This window comes from Rhinatrema bivittatum, chromosome 5 (assembly GCF_901001135.1).
Source record: "Rhinatrema bivittatum chromosome 5, aRhiBiv1.1, whole genome shotgun sequence".
In the NCBI taxonomy this organism is placed as follows: domain Eukaryota; kingdom Metazoa; phylum Chordata; class Amphibia; order Gymnophiona; family Rhinatrematidae; genus Rhinatrema; species Rhinatrema bivittatum.
The window spans coordinates 268031716-268052669 of NC_042619.1; the positions used below are offsets into that span (position 1 = coordinate 268031716).

Genomic DNA, 20954 nt, shown 5'->3' on the forward strand with positions numbered 1-20954 from the left:
AACCAATTTCCTTGTTAAGTGGTGAGGGTAATAAGAGCTGTAGGTGGTATTAAGTCATTCTCCTGGAATATGGTGCTGTTACTGGGGGAGGGGGGTAGGCAGGGAGACAAAGCAGTAAAAACATTCTGGCTTAAATTGCTATGGATGCTCAGTACCTGGAATTTGTTTGATGACTGTTCTGTGTTGCATAATTCTTTTAACATTTCAACATAAAATGATCATAATTGTTTCAAGCAAACTAAATTCAGGTCTAAAAATTGTGAAAGTGAGTTTTCTAACTTCTCCCAAATTACACTTCAATTCAGTGAGCTGAAAAACAAACAAACTGGCATTGGATTGAGGTACATAAAATCAGATGTTTTATTAATGCCCTCTGTGGATTAGAAATATCAACTTGAAGCTCCATTGTTGCACTTCCAAAGCAGTCATATCAAAATACATTTTTTCAGACTGAAGTCCTAGTTTAGTACAAATGGAATAAAATGGACAGCCAATGTAAAAAAAAAAAAAAAATGTTCAGTTACTACCATTAACACAAGTCGCCAATTTCTTTTGCTGTATATTAAGATAGAAAAATAAGCCATAAAACTAACATTTCTGATTCCAGAAATAGTGTAACATTTCAGTTTTAAGTTGCCTTTTTTTAAATCTCATTTCCTTGCTAGAGATACATAAAGTTACATTTTCAAGTTTAAAAATAAATTTAAAAAGTGCATTTTGTTCTTCCACTACAGTACAAGTCAGAAATGTAAAATTAAAAAAAAAACCCCACACCCCATCAAAAACCTTAATAGTTGAAATTAACCATCCCCATCATAAAGTTCAGTCTAATATAACTGAACAGAACCATTTCAAGAAAATGAAACAGTTGGGAATATTCTTTAGCTCTATCAGTCTGCTTTGGAGAGATGTCCTGAGAATGAGGTAGTCAAGCTGAGAGCAACCTACCTGAAAGATATAGATGAAAAAGCTTTGCCGGTTTCCCCCAATTCTATTAGGTTTTCTTTTCCTTAACTCAAAAAGAAAGTCCTAGGTTTTAAAGGGTTTTATACTGAATTTTCACACCGTTTCCCATTCCCAACCCTCCAACCAAAGATGCTTTTTAAACTAGAGATAAAACAAAGACTGACCTTGCATTTTAACATGCAAATCTATGTTGACAAAATATTTATCCATTGGGAATATAGATCACTGTGTAAATAAAGATTATCGAGTTTGCATTTCATTGGTGCATTGAGAAGATTTAACTTTAGATAACATAGAACAATGTTTCACCTGGTTCTGCCTAGAAAAAGATGGCTTAGGCAACAGGCTGATTTTTTTTTTTTTAACTTCTACAGCCCAACTGAAATAAAATAAGGATACAAGCTTATGCAGAGAGAATGTGGTGGGAGGGAAGCATCAATAATAAGTTATGGATTCTGTACAACATGTGAAAAGGATCAGTAGCATTCAGAACTCCATGCACAGGAGACCATTTTCAATGATCCAACTGCATAATTTATTTTGGTATCTGGTGCATCAATAGGGCTGGCTAACCAGCATAGAGACCTGGAGGCCAACATCTTAGTTTTAAGGAATGGCATTAATGGAACACAAAGATCCTGCTCCTTTCCTGGCCACATTAAATCATATTATAGCAAACTACTGGCATGTCTTCGTGCAAGTTGCTAACACAGACAATAAAAGAATAGGTTTCAATGAAAAACTCAAGCACCAAAAAAGTGGTTATTAGCAGAAACTGATATTCTCTCTCTGCAGTCTAGTATAAGAGGTAGGACAATAGGGTATGTTTTTTGCCTCATGACATTTAAAAAGGTTTTCCAGCTGTACATACTGAACTAAACAGAGTAAACTACTTGCCCACAAAAAACAGACTTCTCTAATGTTTGGGTTTTTTTTCACGTATCTAATTTTTTTTTCTAATTTCTTAAAATGAAAGCAGAGGATTTCATATCAAGACTAAGACTAATCATAGTGTGTGCATGCACATTCACATTTTTATACATTTATATGCAAGCAGAACTTAAGTTATTTGCATACATTTCTTGGCAAAGAATCCTCTCCACCTTTTCAATGAATGAAGTATAAACAGTTGTGCACCAATCTTTCACCTTTTTCAGGAAACTAATACATGTAAGCAGGGAAAAAAAAAAAAAAAAAAGGACAGATGAAGCAAGACAGGCTGGTTCAATAAGAATTTATCACATTTAAGCAATTATCTTGAGACAGGATTTTACATTTCCTGTTTTACATGTCACAAAAAAAATTTAAATCTGAGCACAGAAGATAAAAATCCTTTACAACAAATCCAACAGGGAATTGTTTCTAGGCACCTTCTTAGGCAGAACAGAAAAATGTGAGCAATTGATCCATCTGAGAGAGTTTAGAGCACAGTTTCAAATGTGGAGTATCACATTATTTAACGATAATTTAAGTAACAATGTCCATAAGGCAAGACCATTTTCTTTTTAAAAAATGTCTAAGTACAAAATGATGTAAACTAAAAAAATAGATATATTGTCGTTGAGAATCCTGGAACAACAGAACATAAAAATGTAGAGATGGCAATTTACACAATGCATTAACTGTGCATGTGCCGAAGGCTTCAAAACAGCTACCCTCCAGAATTTACACAGCTCTTAGCATTTTTTGTACAACAAATCTTATAATACACATTTTAGATCACAGTAGGAATGCAAAACAAACTGCACACTACTTCAGTGGAAAAATGGTTTTCATATTGTGCAATATGCTGCCTCATTTTTATTTTAATTCTTTTTAAAAGTGGCAGTTATCCCTGCATTTGTTTTCTGATTCAAACAAGGACCTTAAACATGTTACATATCAAAAAGAGGGGAAAAAAGACAAACTGAAAGACATCCAGCATCTTGTTTCCTCAGTTTAAACAAATGTGGATGACAAGGAATTTCATGATTTAAAAATGAGTATTTTTGTTTAAATAAATACATTGTATTTGACATTTGTATGGACTTGATTTGATGACTTCTTTTTTTTTTTTTTTTTTTTAAGTAAACAGAGGCTTTATAACACTCCCTTGTAGCTTAAAGCCTCTTGTAATAGGTATACAGAGTCCTCTATCACTGGGTTTGATAACCTGCCATGCGATATCCAGTTTGATTAGCTAGCATACTTGCATTCTGCCCCTGGGCTGGTTGAACGCCATAATTTGTACTCATCCATGCAGGAGATGACTGTGTTTGACTATTTAAGAGAAATAATAAAAGCAGTTAGTTAGAAATCACTGTGAAGAAGTGTTCCAACACTGGATTTTGGAACATAAAAAAAAAGGTATCATTTTTCTTTCTATACTATAAATGTAGAATATATTTTTTTGCATTCCTGGGATTTGCCGACAGACTGATTGATATCAACAAAACGTTTATAACCTAAGAGGCAGCACTGAAATCTGAAAAAAAAAAAAAAAGTTGGCAAATTCAAATTGCTAATCGGCAGTATGGTTTCTGTACTATAGTAGTACTATAGTAGTATACTGCACAATATAAGTGTTTAACTAGCATGATTTTTTGATTCAGTAGAAAAAATCTGGTACAGTATTCTATGAACAATATTTTACAGTTCTCTTAAGCATCATGGCACAACCAATTTGCTCATCCTCTTGCAATAAGTATAGCTGACAGAGTTTCTCATCCCTCACAGATATTGTTAAAAAGAGCCACATTTTCCTACGTATGTATGTTTCCAACCCAAATCACTGTCTCCATAATATTGACAATTCAGTTATAACATAATAGAATCCAAATGTACCTACTTAAATCCTTGATTCCATGCCTGTCCATACATCCCATATGCTGGCACTTGCCACCCATTAGGCACGTACTGTCCAATTTGCTGAGTATTTCCGTACCACTGACCCCATTGACCATAAGCTTGTGGATATCCAATCTGATTCTGCTGAAACAAAAGCAATTAAAAAAAAAAGTGAAAGGCTAGCCCCAAATTAAATCTATCCACTCAGATATGCAAACAGAAAAAGTCAAAACAAGTTGCATGTGATACTTTTCTGACTAACCTAGTACATCTGTTGACACATGCCCCCTCCAATATTTAAATCACAATAACAAATATTCAGCTGAAAATATTTAGGCATTTCACACTTAAACAACCAAGCTTCCACATCTAAAACTGTTAAATTTACATTTACCCAGCTAAACGTGAACTGTAAATGAAATGTATATTTATTAAATTCATATTACTCACAGAAGTGATGTTTAAACAAGACAGGAAAATTGGTTCTTACCTGCTAGTTTTCGTTCCTGTAATACCACAGATCAGTCCAGACTCCTGCGTTTCGCCTCCCTTCCAGCAGATGGAGATAAAGTTTTACTGGTACTGCCTCTTAACCCGATGTGCCACCTGCAGCTCCTCAGTATTAATCAGTACCCAAGCAGAAAATCCAAAATCAACTTCTATCAAAAACACTTCTATAACCTTCCCCAGAACGAGCAGAGGAAAGAGGAATAATTAAAAACAATTAAAAATAAGGAACCTTCTGAAAAGATCCAAAGAGAAACCTATGCCATTCTTCAGAATCCTTCAATTATTAAAGAAACCAGATCGAGTGGACTCTCCACATGCCTTCTCCTCCACCAGGTGGGACTCTGGACTGATCAGTGGTACTACAGGAACAAAAATTAGCAGTAAGAACCAAATTTTCCTATCTCTGTACATACCCAGATCAGTCCAGATTCCTGGGATGTACCAAAACTTCCCTAATCGAGGTGGGACTGCAAGAGTATCGCTCGGAGGACACTTTCACCGAAAATGCCAACATCCAAGGCCCGGACATCCAATCTGTAGCGTCTGGCAAAGGTATGTAAAGACTCCAAGTAGCCACCTTGAAAATCTCTCACAGCAACACTGACATTCCACCCAGGAGGCCGCCTGGGCCTGGGTGGAATGAGCCCTTAACCCATCCGGAATAGGACGACCGTAACAGATGTATGCGGAACCAATAGCCGCCTTCAACCAATGCAAAATTGTGGTTTTTTGTGCCTTCTGACCCTTTTTTGCATTACTCCATAGCACAAAAAGGTGATCCGACAATCTGAAATTGTTAGTGACCTCCAGATATCGCCACAAAGCTCTTCTGACATCCAAATGTCTCAGATCTTTTGCATTAGGCATACCAACCTCCAGATTCCAGAAAGCTGGAAGCGCCACTAATTGATTTAAGTGAAAAGCTAAAATGACCTTCGGCAAAAAGGAGGGAACCATCCGCAAAGACTCCGGAATCCGAAATCCCCCAAAAAGGTTCCCTACAAGACAGGGCTTGAAGCTCTGACACCCTTCTAGCTGAACAAATTGCCACCAAGAAAACCACCTTTAAAGCGAGATCTTTCAAAGTGGCCCTTTTTAGAGGCTCAAACGATGATGTACACATGCCCTTAAGGACCATATTAAGGCTCCAAGAAGGACATACCTTATGACAGGAGGGCGCAAGTGCTTAGCCCCTCCGAGGAAACATACCACATCTGGATGTGCAACTAGGGTTGACCATGAATCTTGCCTCGCAAACAGCCCAAGACCTGTACTCTTAAGGAACTAAAGGACAAACCTTTTGTTAGGCCTCACTGCAAAAAAGCCAGAACCTGTGCTAACGACGCTCACCAAGGATCAACCCCTAGTTCCATGCATCCAAGACTCTTGCGAGCTCGCTGCAGGATCGAAATAACTTCCTCTGGATATCCCTTCTTCTTTAACTGCTTCCTTTCAAAAGCCAAGCCACTAAACAAAAGCAATCCGCTTGATCTGAAAATATAGGGCCCTGTCGAAGGAGGAGTGGAAGATGACCTAGCCTCAGGGGACTGTCCACTGATTGACCAAATCCACAAACTACTGTCTCCGAGATCATTCTGGAGCTATAAACATCACCTTCCTGGGTGGATCTCTTTTCTTCTTAGGATCTTGCCCACTAGAGGCCATGGAGGAAAGATGTAGATCAGAACGTCTCATGGCCTAGGAAGCACTAGGGCATCAACCCCTTCCGCGACTGAAGAAATGCGGCGCCTTGGCATTCTTCTGAGTTGACATCAGATCCACATGAGGCATGCCCCATATATGTGCGAAATGAGGGTCATCGCTTCTTCCAACAGATCCCACTCTCTAGGGTGCAATTGTTGTCGGCTGAGGAAATCCACTTGCACATTTGTCTGATCCTGCTGTGTGCGAAGCCGCTATCAAAGTCAAATACCACTCCGCCCAGGACATCATCTTCACTTCCTGAGTCACCACCCAACTCTTGGTAATTCCCTGGCAGTTGATGTAGGCCACCATCATCACATTGTCTGACAGGACTCTGACCGCACAGTTGTGCAAGAGTGGAAGAAACTCTTGTAGAGCTAACCGCACCGCTCTCGTCTCTAGTCGACTGATGGACCAGGACGCTTTCTCCGCCAACCATTGGCCTTGTACCGCCTGGGACTGGCACACAGCGCCCCCAACAGGAGGTCAGTAGTCACCACCATCCACTGAAGCACCCAGAGGTCCACTTCGCAGCACAAATGGTTCCAGACAAGTCACCACGAAAGACTGGACTTGGCAAACTCTGTAAAGCATAGAGGAAGATGAAACTGCTCCGACCTCAGATCCCACCAGGAAAGCAGCGCTCTCCTTAGAGGTCTCATATGAGCAAACGCCCATGGGACCAGCTCCAAGGTTGAGCCATGGAACCCAGGACCTGCAAGTAATCCCAGACCCTGGCAACTCAGACTTCCAACATTCTCCGAACTTGCGACTGCAACTTTCAAATCTATTCCTCCGTAAGACCTTCTCTACATGGGTACTGAAATGCACGCCCAAGAATTCCAAGACCTGCAAAGGAGAAAGATGGCTATTGGCTAGATTCACTATCCAGCCCAAGGATCTCAAGCAACGCAAGACCACTTCCACTGCCTGATGGCGAAGGTCCTCCGACTTCGCTCGGATGAATCAGTCATCCAGATATGGGTGAACCAGCACGTCCTGAGTGCTGCCGTCCACTACCACCTTGGTGAAAGTCCTGGGAGCTGTGGCTAGACTGAATGGTAGAGTGCAAAACTGAAAGAGCTCCCAGAGGATCATAAACCTAAGGTATTTGATGGTCCCGGTATATTCCAATGTGCAAATACGCTTCCATCAGGTCCAGAGATGCCAAGAACTCTCTGCTTCGCACTGCCTCTATGACCGACCTGCGAGTCTTCATCCAGAAACAGGGAACCTTGAGAGCCATGTTTACCTTCTGCAAGTCCAGAGTTGGACGAAAGGTCCCTTCCTTCTCTGGTACCACAAAATAAATGAAATAACGCCCTACACCCTGCTATTCCTGGGGGTGGGAACAATAGCTCCCAGCATTCTCAAGACTTTGGATGGTCTGCGAATGATAATTTTCTTCGCAGGCAAAGCACAGGGAGACACCATGAATAGGTTTCTTAGCGGCCGAGCAAATTCTAAAGCGTAGCCTTTTCCTACCACACTCACAACCCACTGACAAGAGTCAATCGACCACCAGTGGCTGGAACTGAGAAGTGGGTCTGCCACCCTTCTTTGTGCAGATCTGGTTTCACCTGGCCCTTGTCCGGAGCCCTCTTGCTTGGTTCTGTGGCCACAAAAGGACTAGGGACCCCCCCCCCCCCCCCCCCCCCGAGGTCTGTCTCTGATCTGGAGTTATGCTCTAACGGAAATGCTTTTGGCTCCAAAATCGAGAACAAACTGGCAGAAATCCTTTGGACCATTTGGGCTTATCATCTGGCAGCTTGTCCACCTTATTATCTCCCAGATGCTTGATCAGCTGTTCCAAGTCTTCACCAAAAATAAGCTTGCCCTTAAAAGGGAGTGCTCCAAGCTGCGCCTTTGCAACCATAAAAGTCTCCTAGCAGAGACTGCCAAAACCATGGTCCTCGAAGAAGTGTGAATAAGATCATATAAAGCATCAGCCCAATAAGCGACCGCCGCCTCCAAGCGTTCTGCTTGCTCAGACTCCTGGGGCGACAGACCCTTGGCACTTTGTAACTACTGCACCCATCTCAAACTAGCTTGGAACATGAAACTGCTGCAAACTGCTGCCCTGATGCCAAGAGCAGAAACTTCAAAAATCCTCTTGAGGTGCAGTTCAAGCTTCCTGTCCTGTAAATTCTTTAGTGCTGCCGCGCCAGCTACTGGAATGGTGGTCCTCTTTGTGACTGCCGATATGAATGCGTCCTCCTTTGGCACCCTCAAGAGCTCCAGAGTATCTTCGAGCAAGGGATAAAGCTTATCTATGGCTTTACTAACCTTCAGGCCAGTCTCCAGAATCTCCTACTCCCTGACCACCAACTGCTTGACCATCCTATGGAAAGGAAAAGTCCTGGCCAGGCCCCTAAAACCAGACATAACTGGATCACCGTGTCTTGATCCTGCTCCTCTTGTGGGACTGCTATCCCTAACTCCGCTAGGGCATGTGGAATCAAAGGGCCCAGCTCCTCCCTTTGAAACAGGTGAACTATCTTAGGGTTGTGCCCCCCTCCATGGAAGGAACCTTCCCAGGGTCCTCCAGATCCTGTCCACTCTTGGGCAGAAGAACACTGGGAGGACCAACCCCAAGGGCAATCCCTGGTAAGACTCCTCTGAGGAAAAACATTCATGATAGACTGCCCTACTGGTGCTCTGACCTTACAGATCCTTGTAGCTCGCAAGGCTTCCGAACCGTTGGACTTCTTCCTGTGTGAACCTCCAGAAGGCCTGTGCTTGGGGGAGCAGTACCCTTTGGCCCTTCAGGTCAGATATGCTTCATGCATTAACAAAATATCTGGAGAAAAGGGAAAAGAGCCATGCTCATCCCCCCACCAGGGAATCAGGATTCCCCTCTGCCTGCCCCTCCATGGCCCCCTGGGTCTCATTGGGACTCGAATCGTCCAGCGACAGTAATGGCAGGAGATCCCCGTCGGAAACAGCCTATGACCTACCAGGCTTGCGTTGCTTCAGTAATGCTGTCACAGTCCCTCGTGAGGAGCCCTCCCCACCGGAAAGGCAGAGGGAACATCTGCCGGTCTTAGAAAGCCGTGAGCATTACTCCCCGCATGTGGACCAATGGCTTGCTCATGGCATGGCTTGGTGCACCCGGGACCACGTGACCCGCACCAAGAGAGTACACTGGATTGGGAGTTGCCTCAGGCACCTAGCTCTGTCCCTGACTGCCACCCTATGCGACCGGGAGAGCCAAAAGTAAAAAAGAAATACCACTCTAACAGCTTCCTTTCCCTTTTTTTTTTTTAAAACAACTTTACTAAGAAAATACTAAAAGGTGTACCTCCCTGAATGAAGAGTGGCAGAGGCTTCCAGTGATCCTTGCTGAAGGGGAGGGAGCCAGATCACTAGCTTTCACCCCTCTGGCGTGACAACTAGAAAAAATTTTGAGGTCCCCAACCCCTGCTTGTTCTATCCTGCTACCAGGAGGGATAGTCCTACCAGGACTTGTCAACTTCCTGGGAGGAAATCTCCCCTTTTTCTTTTCTTTCTATATGTTCTGTGATTTTGATATTTAGAACACTTGCCACTGTTTTTCATGGCACTGAAGTAAGGCTAACTGGTCTGCAGTTTCCCGGATCGTCCCTGGAGCCCTTTTTAAATATTGGAGTTACATTAGCCACCCTCCAGTCTTCAAGGTACAATGGATGATTTTAATAATGATAGGTTACACATTTTTACTAATAGGTCTGAAATTTCATTTTTTAGTTTCTTCAGAACCCTGGGGTGTATACCATCCGGTCCAGGTGATTTACTACTCCTCAGTTTGTCACAGGCCTACCACATCTAGGTTCACAGTGATTTGGTTCAGTCCATCTGAATCATTACCCATGAAAACCTTCTCCGGTATCTCCCCAACATCCTCTTCAGTAAACACCGAAACAAAGAAATCATTTAATATTTCCACGATGGCCTTATCTTCTCTAAGTGCCCTTTAACCCCTCAATCATCTAATGTTTCAACTGACTCCCTCACTGCACTGACCTCGGTCCACCAGTATTCTCTGCAAAAGCCAACTGTGGACAACTAAACAATACATGATCATAACTATTAACAATCATTCAAACATTAAGTTAACAGGAAAATACTGAGTTTAGACAAGGAGTATAATATCACTAATCTAGGGACTGGATTTGACCCTTACCAGTAATCCCTAGAGAGACAGCCACTCAGGATGAGAATAGCACCACCATCCAGCAGCCAAGGGCAGGAATCTGGGATTAACCTGTCTTCATTAAAGAAAAGGCAATTATCAGTTAAGTAATAATTTCTCCTCTCTTAGTATTCAGACAGGTTAATCCACAACCAGCGGAATGTACCAAAGCTACTCCCAAACAGAGCAGGAGGCTGCCTATGGTCCAGTCAACACCACATGCGCAAAGGCTGCATCCTCTCGGGCCTGAACATCCAGGTGATAATGCCTGAAAAAGGTGTGTAGGGAGGACCATTTTGCAGCTCAGCAAATTTCGATGGGAGACAACAATCTAATCTCCGACCATAACACTGCCTGAGCACCCTAGTGGAATGAGCCCTAACCTGACTAGGCAACAGTTGCTCAGTATCCACATACATGGCCGTGATACCCTCCTTAATCTAGCGGGCTCATCCTGTTTACTCTCACTGTGGAGTATAAACAGCTGGTCCATCTTCCTGAGAGGTTTAGAAACCTCCAAATACCTCACGATATGCCGCTTGATATCCCAAAGTCCATAACAGACTATATTCATCCATATCTCTCTCCCTGTTCAGCGTCAGCAGGGCAATCGATTGATTGAAGTGAAAATCTGAGACTATCTCCGGCAAAAAAGACAGAACAGTTTGCAGCTGGACTGCCCCCCATGTCACTCACAGGAATGGTTCCCGGCAAGACAGAGCATGCAGTTCGGAAACACTATGTGCAGAACACCGTCCTCTAGTAATCTCAAGGAAAAGCTACACAGTGGTCGAAAAGTGGGACTCACCAGAAAATCCAGAGCAAGATTAAGACTCCACAAGGGCACCAGCAACCACAAGGGGGGACGAAGATGCTTCACCCCTTTCAAGACCAGGGCCACAACCGGATGGGCTGACAGGGTCCACCATTCACATAACCTCAGAAACAGGCAAGAGCTGCCACCTGTACCTTCAAGGAATTAAGGGCCAAGCCCTTAATCAACCCATCCTGCAAAAAATTCAAACTGAGCGGGATTTTAACTGAATGAGGATGTGCCCCTCGCTCCTTAGACCAAGCCTCAAACACTTGCCAAACCCGAACATAAGCTAAGGAAATAGAGAACTTTCATGCTCAAAGCAAAGTGGAAATGACAACAGTGGACTATCCACGCTTCAGCAACCGAGCCCTCTCAAGGGTCATACTGAAAGACAAAAATCAAGTCAGAACTTCTAGAAAAAAAGGCCCCTGATATAGCAGATCCCTATGGAACAGTAATCAGAGAGGAGAGTCCACCAGAAGTCTCTACAGATCTGCATACCACAGCCTCCTGGGCCAATCTGGTGGCACCAGCAGACCCAACCCTGTGTCTCTCTCGAACCTCTGAATCACTCTGCCAACATGGGCCACAAGGGAAAGGAATACAGAAGCTTGCCTTCCGGCCACTACTGCACAAGGGCATCAATGCCCGAGAACTTCAACGCTTTCCTGCGATTGAAGAAATGAGGAACCTTTGCATTATGTGATGTCACCAGCAAGTCTAGAAACAGGAGGCCCCAGAGGCCCACTATGAGCTGGAATGCTTAGTTTGACAATTCACATTCTCCTAGGTCCAGACTCTGTCTCTGTCTGCAATGAGTGAGGCTGAGATCTCAAAGATGCACTTCCGTCTATTCCATGAGTTGGTCTATTTTCTGCAACACTTGCTGGCACTTGGTTCCTCCCTAGCAATTGAGGTAAGCCATTGATGTTGCATTGTCCAATATCATTTGGACCTCTAGACCCTGCAGAAGTTGACGAATCGCAAGCATGCCAACTGAATGATACAGGCCTCCAGCCGACTGATGCTCCAGATATAACCCTCTGTACTTCAGCGCCTCAACTCCTGACTGTGAGACCCCAAACCCTGGAAGCTCACCGGTTGTGAGTACTAGCCAGTCCAGTGTTCATAGGGGGAATGTCCTTCATTAGATGATCTGCTTGCAACCACCACTGCAGTTGGAAGCTGATCTCCACTGGAAACTAAAGCTGAATCGAGTAGTCCTGAGACTGTGGAGTCCAAGGTGCAAGCAATGTGCACTCAAGAGGACGCATATGTGCCCTTGCCCATGGAACCACCTCTAGGGTGGCTGCCATCAACCTGAGCACCTGTAGATAAGACCACACCATCAGGTGTTTTGTTTCTGTCAATAGTCGCAACTGGGCCATCTGTTTCTGAATGTGGATCTCCGGCAGGAACACCCTGCTTTTTTCATGTCAAAAACAAACACCAAGATAATCCAGTGTCTGAGATGGCTGCAGATTGCTCTTGGCCAAGTTCACTACCCAACCTAGATCCTGTAGCCAGATCACCTTGCACGAGGCCTAAAGATTCTTTCATGCTCCTGGTCTGAATTAGCCAATCGTCTAAGAACGGGTGGACCAGAATGCCATCTTCTCTTGACAAAGTCACTACTACCAACATGACCTTGGAGAAGGTTCTGGGCACGGTGGCCAAACCAAAGGGTAGCCCTCGAAACTGTCACCCCAAAATAGCCGAACGCAGAAAACAGTTGATGCGCCAGCTGGATGGGAATATGCAGATACACCTCTCACAATCCAGAGATGTAAGAAACCCTCGACTGTAACGCTATTATTAGTGAGCGTAAGGTTTCCATGTGGGAACGAGTCACTTGCAAAAGCTGGTTGACTTCCTCGAGATCCAGGATGGGGCGAAAGGAACCCTCCTTCTTGGGTACAATGAAATAAATGGAATACCAGCCCATATTTGTGTGTGACATGGGCACTTAATGCACACTCCACTGCCTGTCTCTTATTTATTTAAAATTATTTTTATACCGCCTATACAAAAGTAAGATCTAAGCAGTTTACAAAAGTTAAAATGGAAGTATAAAATAAAAATATAAAAGTAAAAGTAAAAATAAATTACAACATTAAATATTAAAATAGTATGTAAAATTAAGCAGGGAGACACCAAGAAAATGTCCCGAGGAATGCTGATAAACTCCAGAGCATAGCCATCTCTTATCTCCAGAACCCACTGTCTGTTGTGATCTTGACCCACCTCTGATTTAAAAAAAAAAAAAAAAAAAAAAAAAAAAAAAAGAGAGAGAGACAGGCGACCTATTTCCTGTTCCCAGTAGTGGGTCGGCACACCTTCATTGAGGTGGTCAGGGGCACCACCGCTCAAGCCCGAACCTCATCTGGGCCTGGGATGAAGGACAGAGACTTGCACAAAGATCGAGCCCTCTGAGAAACCACTCCTCTGTAGGGTTGAAAAGTTTGAAACCCCCAGCACGATCTCTCGTGCCAAACGAGCATGGCACCTGCCTGTGGTAACTGAAGAACCTGGAACTCACCTCACTTATTGGCCATTTCTTTAAATTTACTCCCAAACAAGAATGATCCTTTAAAAAGCAATTTCGTAAGAATAGACTTTGAAATTGTATAGACCGACCAATTCCTTAACCATAGCTGACATCTAGACACCATCACTGAAGCCACCCCTCTGGCACAAGTGTGGACCAAGTTGCAGCCCACAACCACCCAAAGGGCTGCTGCTGGTTCCATCACTGCCCTGGAATTCAAACAAGACTAGATTTCCTGAGAGAGAAGCAAACAAGAGCAAACCACCAGGGAGTAGCAAGAGACTTATCTGCAGATTCATTGCCATCACCTCAAAGGCCTACTTAAGGATGGCCTCAGTGCTCCTATCCTGTGCATCTTTCAATGCCACTCCCCTTTCTATAGGGATAGTCATCCGCTTGGTGATGGCACACACCAGCACATCCACTTTCAGAAAGCACAACTGCTCTCTTGCTGCTGCATCCAGGGGGTACAGCACTTCCAAGGCTCATCCCCCTTTAAAAATAGCTTCCGGGGCTCCCTATTCAAGATCAATCAATTCTTGAATAGCATCCATAATGCTTTATGCAAAGAAACTAAAATGGGATTCTTCTTTGGCTCAGGCATGGAATCAGCATCCAGCACCCCTAGCATCTTCAGTGACTGGAAGATCAGAGCCGGCAATATTGTTCTAGACGGTCCTAATCCGGAGGAAAGCGCAGTTGCTTACCTGTAACAGGTGTTCTCCTAGGATCGCAGGATGTTAGTCCTCATATGTGGGTGACATCATCTGATGGAGTCCGGCACAGAAAACTTGTCAAAGTTTCTAGAAGCTTTGACCAGCAGACTGAGCATGCCCAGCCTGTTACTATCTGCGTGTCCACATGAGGTCCCCTTCAGTTTCGTAACATAGCAAAAAATACGAGTGAAAAAATAAAACGAACCGGAGGCGAACCCAGCGTCATGGGAAGGCGGGTGGGATTCCTAACATCCTGCTGTCCTAGAACACCACCTGTTACATGTAAGCCACTGCACTTTCTCCTAGGACAAGCAGGATGGCAGTTCTCACATGTGGGTGAGTACAAAGCTCCAGAGAACCCCATGCAATCAGAGAGAGACCAACAGCGGCCGAACAAGGTGCCAATGAGCACAATACAACAATACAGCGGCGCTGTAGGGAAACGGGGGCTGTCTGGTTCTCATAAGAAGCACAAGCAGAGCTGGATTCAAGTTTGGAATAGATTACGTAGGACAGATCAACCACAGGCACTCTCCTGACGGCTGTCCCTGTCTAGGCAGTAATGGGCCACAAACATGTAAAGAGAACTCCAGGTTGCGGCTCAGCAAATTTCAACAATGGGGACTGCACACAAATGGGCCACAGATATTAACATAGCCCGCACAGAGTGAGCCTTCACTCTGCCTTCAAGCTGAAGGCCTGCCTGTGCGTAGCAGAAGGCAATGCAATCAGCCAGCCAATTGGACAAGGTCTGTTTACCCACTACCACTCTCAGCCTGTTGGCGTCAAACGACACGAAGAGCTGGCTGGACTGCCTGTGGGCTCGCAGAGCAATTCAAGAAGAACGCCAGAGACCTCTTACAGTCCAGGGTATGAAGCACCCTTTCCCCTGGGTGGGAATCAGGTCTCGGGGAAAAAAAAGTGGGCAAACAATGGATTGATTGAGATGGAAATCAGTCATGACCTTGGGCAGAAACTTAGGGTGTGAAAACAAATGTGGTCCACATTTTTCTACAACTGAATCTGACAACGGTAAAGCTTCAAATTTATCCAACTTATAACCCCGCTAATCTTCCATAAACTGAAAATTCTGTCAATACAGCAGGAAGGGAGGACATAGGAACAGCAATAGGAATCAAGATATCTATGAAACTGGCCAGTTATAAAACAAAAACAAACCCCGACTGTCCTAAATGCACTCTTATTTCAAAACCTCTTTAACAGAGGCTCCAAAACAAGAAAAAGCAGAGATAGGGGCCACTCCTTGCATGCTGTAAGTCAAAAGCATCGAAAAGCATCCCATAGATTAGAACAGAAGCTTTAGAGTTGCTACACAGGACATACTGTAAATGACTGTCACAAAATAACTCACTAGACCAAAGACTTTAAAAGTTTCAAACACAAAAGTCCAATCTACCCGATCAAATGCTCTCTCAGCACTGAAACTAAGGAGAAGAGACAAGGACTATCTCCATTCACTAACTTCCATAGATGTCACATTTCTATGCATGTTGACAACAGATAGCAAATGTTGCTTACCTGATGTAACAGGTGTTCTCACAGGACAGCAGGATGTTAGTCCTCACAAATGGGTGACATCGAGGATGGAGCCCAACCACGGAAAACTTCTGTCAAAGTTTCAGGAACTTTGACTGGCCCCTACTGGGCATGCCCAGCACGGCACTAACCCTGCAGCCAGCAGGGGTATCCCTTCAGTCTTGTTTCAAAGCTACAGGCAGTGCCGAAAAATAACATAATAAAAAAACGAACCCAACACCGCGGGGTGGTGGGCGGGTTTCGTGAGGACTAACATCCTGCTGTCCTGTGAGAACACCTGTTACATTAGGTAAGCAACATTTGCTTTCTCACAGGACAAGCAGGATGGTTGTCCTCACAAATGGGTGAGTACCGAGCTGAGTATGTCCTATCGTGCACCAAATGTACCCAACGGCGTGCAACAGGCACAACAACTGGGGTGTAATTTGGTAGAGGGCATCCGCACCCTACCGGGAAGGTGGAAGGGTGTTGGTACCTTATGCTGGAAAAAGGTTACGCAAGACTGGCCGAAGATGGAATCTTGTCTTCCGGCTTTGTCCAGGCAATAATGGGCTGCAAATGTATGGAGGGAACTCCAGGTGGCAGCCTTGCAGATGTCAGGAAGCGGCACCGATCAAAGGTGTGCTACTGAAGTCGCCATGGCCCTCACAGAGTGTGCTTTAACACGGTCTTGGAAAGGAATGCCAGCTTGCTGATAGCAAAAGGAGATGCAGTCCGCCAACCAGGAGGAAAGAGCCTGCTTACCCACAGGTTGCCCTAACTTGTTAGGATGGAAAGAGACGAATAATTTTAGCTTGCTTATTGCGGCGGTTACTACCCCTACTACCCCTAACTAATCAAGCTTGATATTTCACTTGGTTGCAGCTCCATCACTGCTCTCTACATTAATGGTGGGGGTGGAAGAGAAATAGAACCAAAGAGCTAAGAGAAACAGATAAGTATGAGAAAAAAATGTGAAGCTTGCTGGGCAGACTGGATGGGCCGTTTGGTCTTCTTCTGCCGTCATTTCTATGTTTCTAATTGAGTGCTCTTCCTGTGGGCTACTGTACGGTCTAGATAGAATGCTAGAGCCCGTTTACAGTCCAGGGTATGCAGAGTCTGTTCCCCGGAGTTGGAGTGGGGCCTGGGAAAGAAGATAGGTAGTATGATGGATTGATTAATATGAAACTCCGAAACTACCTTAGGTAAGAATTTAGGGTGAGTGCGGAGTACTGCCCGGTCTTGCAGGGGTTTAGTGTAAGGCGGATAGGTAACTAGGGCCTGTAGTTCACTAACCCTGCGAGCCGAAGTGATAGCCAAAAGGAATAACACTTTCCATGTGAGATATTTTAGGTCACAGGAGTGAAGAGGTTCGAAAGGTGGTTTCATAAGGCGACCAAGAACCAAATTAAGGTCCCAAGATGGGGCCGGAGGACGTAAAGGTGGCTTCAAATGGAGCAAGCCTTTAAGAAAGCGTGTTACAAGGGGTTGTACTGAAATAGGGACACCCCCGATACCTTTATGAAAGGCGGCTACCGCACTGACATGCATTCTAATGGAAGAGGTCTTGACCTGATTCTGATAAATGCCAGAGATAGTCCAAGAATTTGGAAATTGGACAGGAAAGGGGATCAAGGGACTGAGAAGTGCACCATGATGTATACCTTTTCCATTTGTATGAATAAGATTTTCTTGTGGAAGGCTTTCGTGAAGCGATCAGGACACGAGAAACTGAATCCGAAAGGTTAAATGGTTGAAGAACTAACCTTTCAACATCCATGCCGTCAGGGACAAGGCTTGGAGGTTGGGATGGAGGAGGCATCCGTCATTTTGAGTGACCAGATGCGGGTCCTGTCCCAGAGGAATGTGCCTGCAGATGGAGAGATCCTGGAGTATGGGAAACCACACTTGGCGTGGCCAGTGCGGTGCTATCAGGATCATGGTTCCCCTGTCCTGACGTAGCTTCACGAGAGTCTTCGACAGAGAGGAAGTGGAGGGAATGCATAAAGCAGACCGGTTGTCCACGTGAGGGAGAATGCATCCCTGGGCCGAGAGTGCTGGCTCCGAATGAGAAAGCAGTAATTGTCCACTTTGTGGTTCTGAGGGGACGCAAAGAGGTCTATGTGGGGATAACCCCATTGTTGGAACAGAGTGGTTGCTACCAAGGGATTGAGGGACCACTCGTGTGGGTGGAAGACACGGCTCAGTTTGTCTGCCAAGACATTGTTCACTCCCGGCAAGTAGGTGGCTCTGAGGTACATGGAGCGGGAGAGGGCTTCTGCCCAAATCTGCGCAGCTTCCTGGCACAAAAGAAAGGAACCTGTGCCCCCCCTGTTTGTTTATGTACCACATGGCCACCTGGTTGTCCGTCTGAATCAAGATTACGTGGTTCGATAGGCAATCTTGAAAAGTCCTGAGAGCATGTAGTATTGCTCGAAGTTCCAGGAAGTTGATCTGGAGTTTGGCTTCCTCTGGAGACCAGAATCCTTGGGTTTGTAAATTGTTTACATGGGCTCCCCAACCGACGTTGGAAGCGTCGGTTGTGAGAATTATTTGAGGATCTGGTGGGTGAAAAGGCAAGCCCTGTAGGAGGTTGGATTGAGTTTCCACCAGACAAGAGACAGACGGAGTGCATCGGTGATGCGAACAATGGAGGACAGAGGCTGAACAGCTTGGATCCATTGTGATCTCAGAGTCCATTGCATGACCTCTCATGGCCAGGCGGGCCATGGGAGTCACAAACTGAGGAGGCCATGTGTCCCAGGAGAATGAGGAATTGGCGAGCTGTTGCTGTGTGTTGAGACTGCAACTGGCAAGCTAGGGACACAAGGATTTGGACTCGTTGATGAGGAAGGAAGGCTTTTGCCTGTAAGGTGTCCAAGTCTGCCCCAATGAAGGATAAGGTCTGAGATGGGATTAAGTAGGATTTCTCGTAATTGACAAGAAACCCTAGAGAAAGCAGTGTTTGAATTGTCAGGGTCAGGGAGGACAGAGCGATTTGCTGGGTTGGGGCCCCGATTAACCAATTGTCCAGATAGGGGTAGACGTGGACACCTTCCTTCCTGAGAAATGCTGCAACTACCACGAGGCATTTGGTGAAAACTCGTGGTGCGGATGCCAGGCCGAAAGGGAGCACTCGGTATTGATAGTGATTTCGGCCTACTAAAAAACGGAGGTATTTGCGATGAGGTTGAGTTATCGCAATGTGAGTATAGGCGTCTTTTAGGTCTAGAGAGCAGAGGCAGTCCCCTCTTTGTAGCAGAGGGAGAAGCGAGCCCAGGGTTACCATCTTGAACTTCTCTCTGTGAAGGTACTTGTTGAGGGCCCGTAGGTCCAGGATTGGTCGAAGTCCTCCTGAGTTTTTTGGGATCAGAAAGTACCTGGAGTAGAACCCTAGTCCTTGTTGTGAGGGAGGAACGGGTTCTATAGCATTTGACTGGAGGAGAAGGGAAACTTCCTGCTCGAGAAGATCAGAGTGATCGGTGAGTCCCCACGCCTGCATGGGTGGGGAGTCCGAAGAGAGAGTCAGGAAGTTGAGATGGTAACCGTGTGCAATTATCGCTATCACCCATTGATCTGTGGTGATATGATGCCATTTTTCTAGAAAGTGGCTTAACCGACCTCCTACTGGTATGGTTGGAAGAGGGATTTGGCAACTGCTTTCTAATTGAAAGTCAAAAAAAAGATGCAGGGCCAGGTTGAGGAGCTGCTGCGGGCTTTTGTTTTTGGGACTGGCGAGGCTGAGATTTATGATAAGGCCTCGCAGACCTAGACTTGGTTTGTGGGGGATAATACTTCCGTGGACGGAAGAAGGACTTTTTTGAGTCCTTCTTGAACGGCTGTTTAGAAGGTAAGTCAGAAGGAATGGATGAGAGCTGTTTAAGTGTCTCATGATGATCCTTCAATTCAGCAACAATTTGCTGAATTTGCTCACCAAACAAATTATCCCCTAGACAGGGCAGGTCAGAGAGCCTGTCCTGAACCTCCGGACGAAGGTCAGATGACTTGAGCCAAGCCCAGCGTCTTGCAGAGATGGCCATAGCAGAAAGTCTGGTGGAAGCATCAAAGATGTCGTAAGCTGTTCTTATCTCATGCTTCCCAGCTTCAAACCCTTTATTTAGTAGGGATTGAAGTTGTGGTTGGAACTGCTCTGGTAAGGTATCTGAGTACTCCTGTATCTGTTTAAGAATGACCCTATTGTATTGGGTCATATATAGCTGATAAGAGGCTATTCTGGAAATCAGCATGGCTCCTTGGTATACTTTCCTACCTATACTATCTAGGAATTTATTTTCCTTAGTAGGAGGTATGGAAGAATGTGGCTTTATTCTTTTAGCTTTCTTTTGAGCTGATTCTACCACAGAGTGGTGGTCTAGCTGAGGTTTCTGAAAGCCAGCTGACTGTACAAGATAGGTAGAGTCAGCTTTTTTGTTTACTGGAGCAACAGATCCAGGAGATTCCCAATTCTTTTTTAGAAGGTCCAGAAAAACCTGATGAATTGGAATAGAAGTGATGACTTAGGGGCATCCAAGAATTGGAGCAACTCCATCATCTGGTGCCTGTCATCTTGCTCCGATTGAAGCTGAAAAGGGACCAACTCCGACATTTCCTTCACGAAATTTATGAAAGAGAGGTCCTCAGGAGGAGAACGCTTTCTACTCCCCGCAGGAGAGGGTGGTGAAGGCAAATCATCGGTGTCTGTGGAGGTATCATCACCCCAGGTGTCATAAGGATCAGGTTGCTGACCTGTAGGACCATGAGGGGGTTGGATACCTGAAGGCCCCGGCTGAGGCTCCGAGAAACTCGAAGGAATTGTCGGGGGTATTGAGAATGTCCTCGATGGCATCAGTGCCGGCATCGAAGGAATCCGGTGTCGGCATCAAAGGTATGGGTGCAGTCATCGAAAATCTCGATGGAGCTGATGTGCGTATCGCCCCCGTGGAATGTATCGGTGGCGAGGGACGACATGTTACCGATGGTACTACCCCCGAAGGGGGAATTCGGTAGGGTGTTTCTCCACTCGATGAGATAGCTGTCGGAGACCCGGGTATCACCGGAGGAAGGGCAGTCATAAGCGCTTCCATCCGGGCAAGCAGCGGTGCCAATGCTGCTGGAATCGGGTCGGTGACTGGTTCCATTCTCGGTGCCGGAGGAGTCTGG

The 20954-nt window shown here is 45.1% G+C and overlaps 1 protein-coding gene across 14 annotated transcripts in view; it reads right to left on the bottom strand.

The window, feature by feature from the left end:
• Positions 1-336: 336 nt before the first annotated feature.
• Positions 337-20954, bottom strand: part of TIA1 (TIA1 cytotoxic granule associated RNA binding protein) — a 144530-nt gene continuing 123912 nt past the window's right edge. For 5 of the 14 annotated variants that reach the window (XM_029603999.1, XM_029603998.1, XM_029603994.1 and 2 more), the window contains 2 exons: positions 3794-3936; positions 2187-3225 (listed from right to left, as the gene is read on the bottom strand). In XM_029603999.1, the coding sequence (XP_029459859.1) occupies positions 3102-3225; positions 3794-3936 (267 nt within the window). In that variant the 3' untranslated portion in view covers positions 2187-3101. Of the gene's footprint in view, positions 2128-2186; positions 3226-3789; positions 3937-20954 lie in introns of those variants that run through there. The other 9 variants (XM_029604000.1, XM_029603996.1, XM_029603997.1 and 6 more) reach the window with 6 other exon arrangements.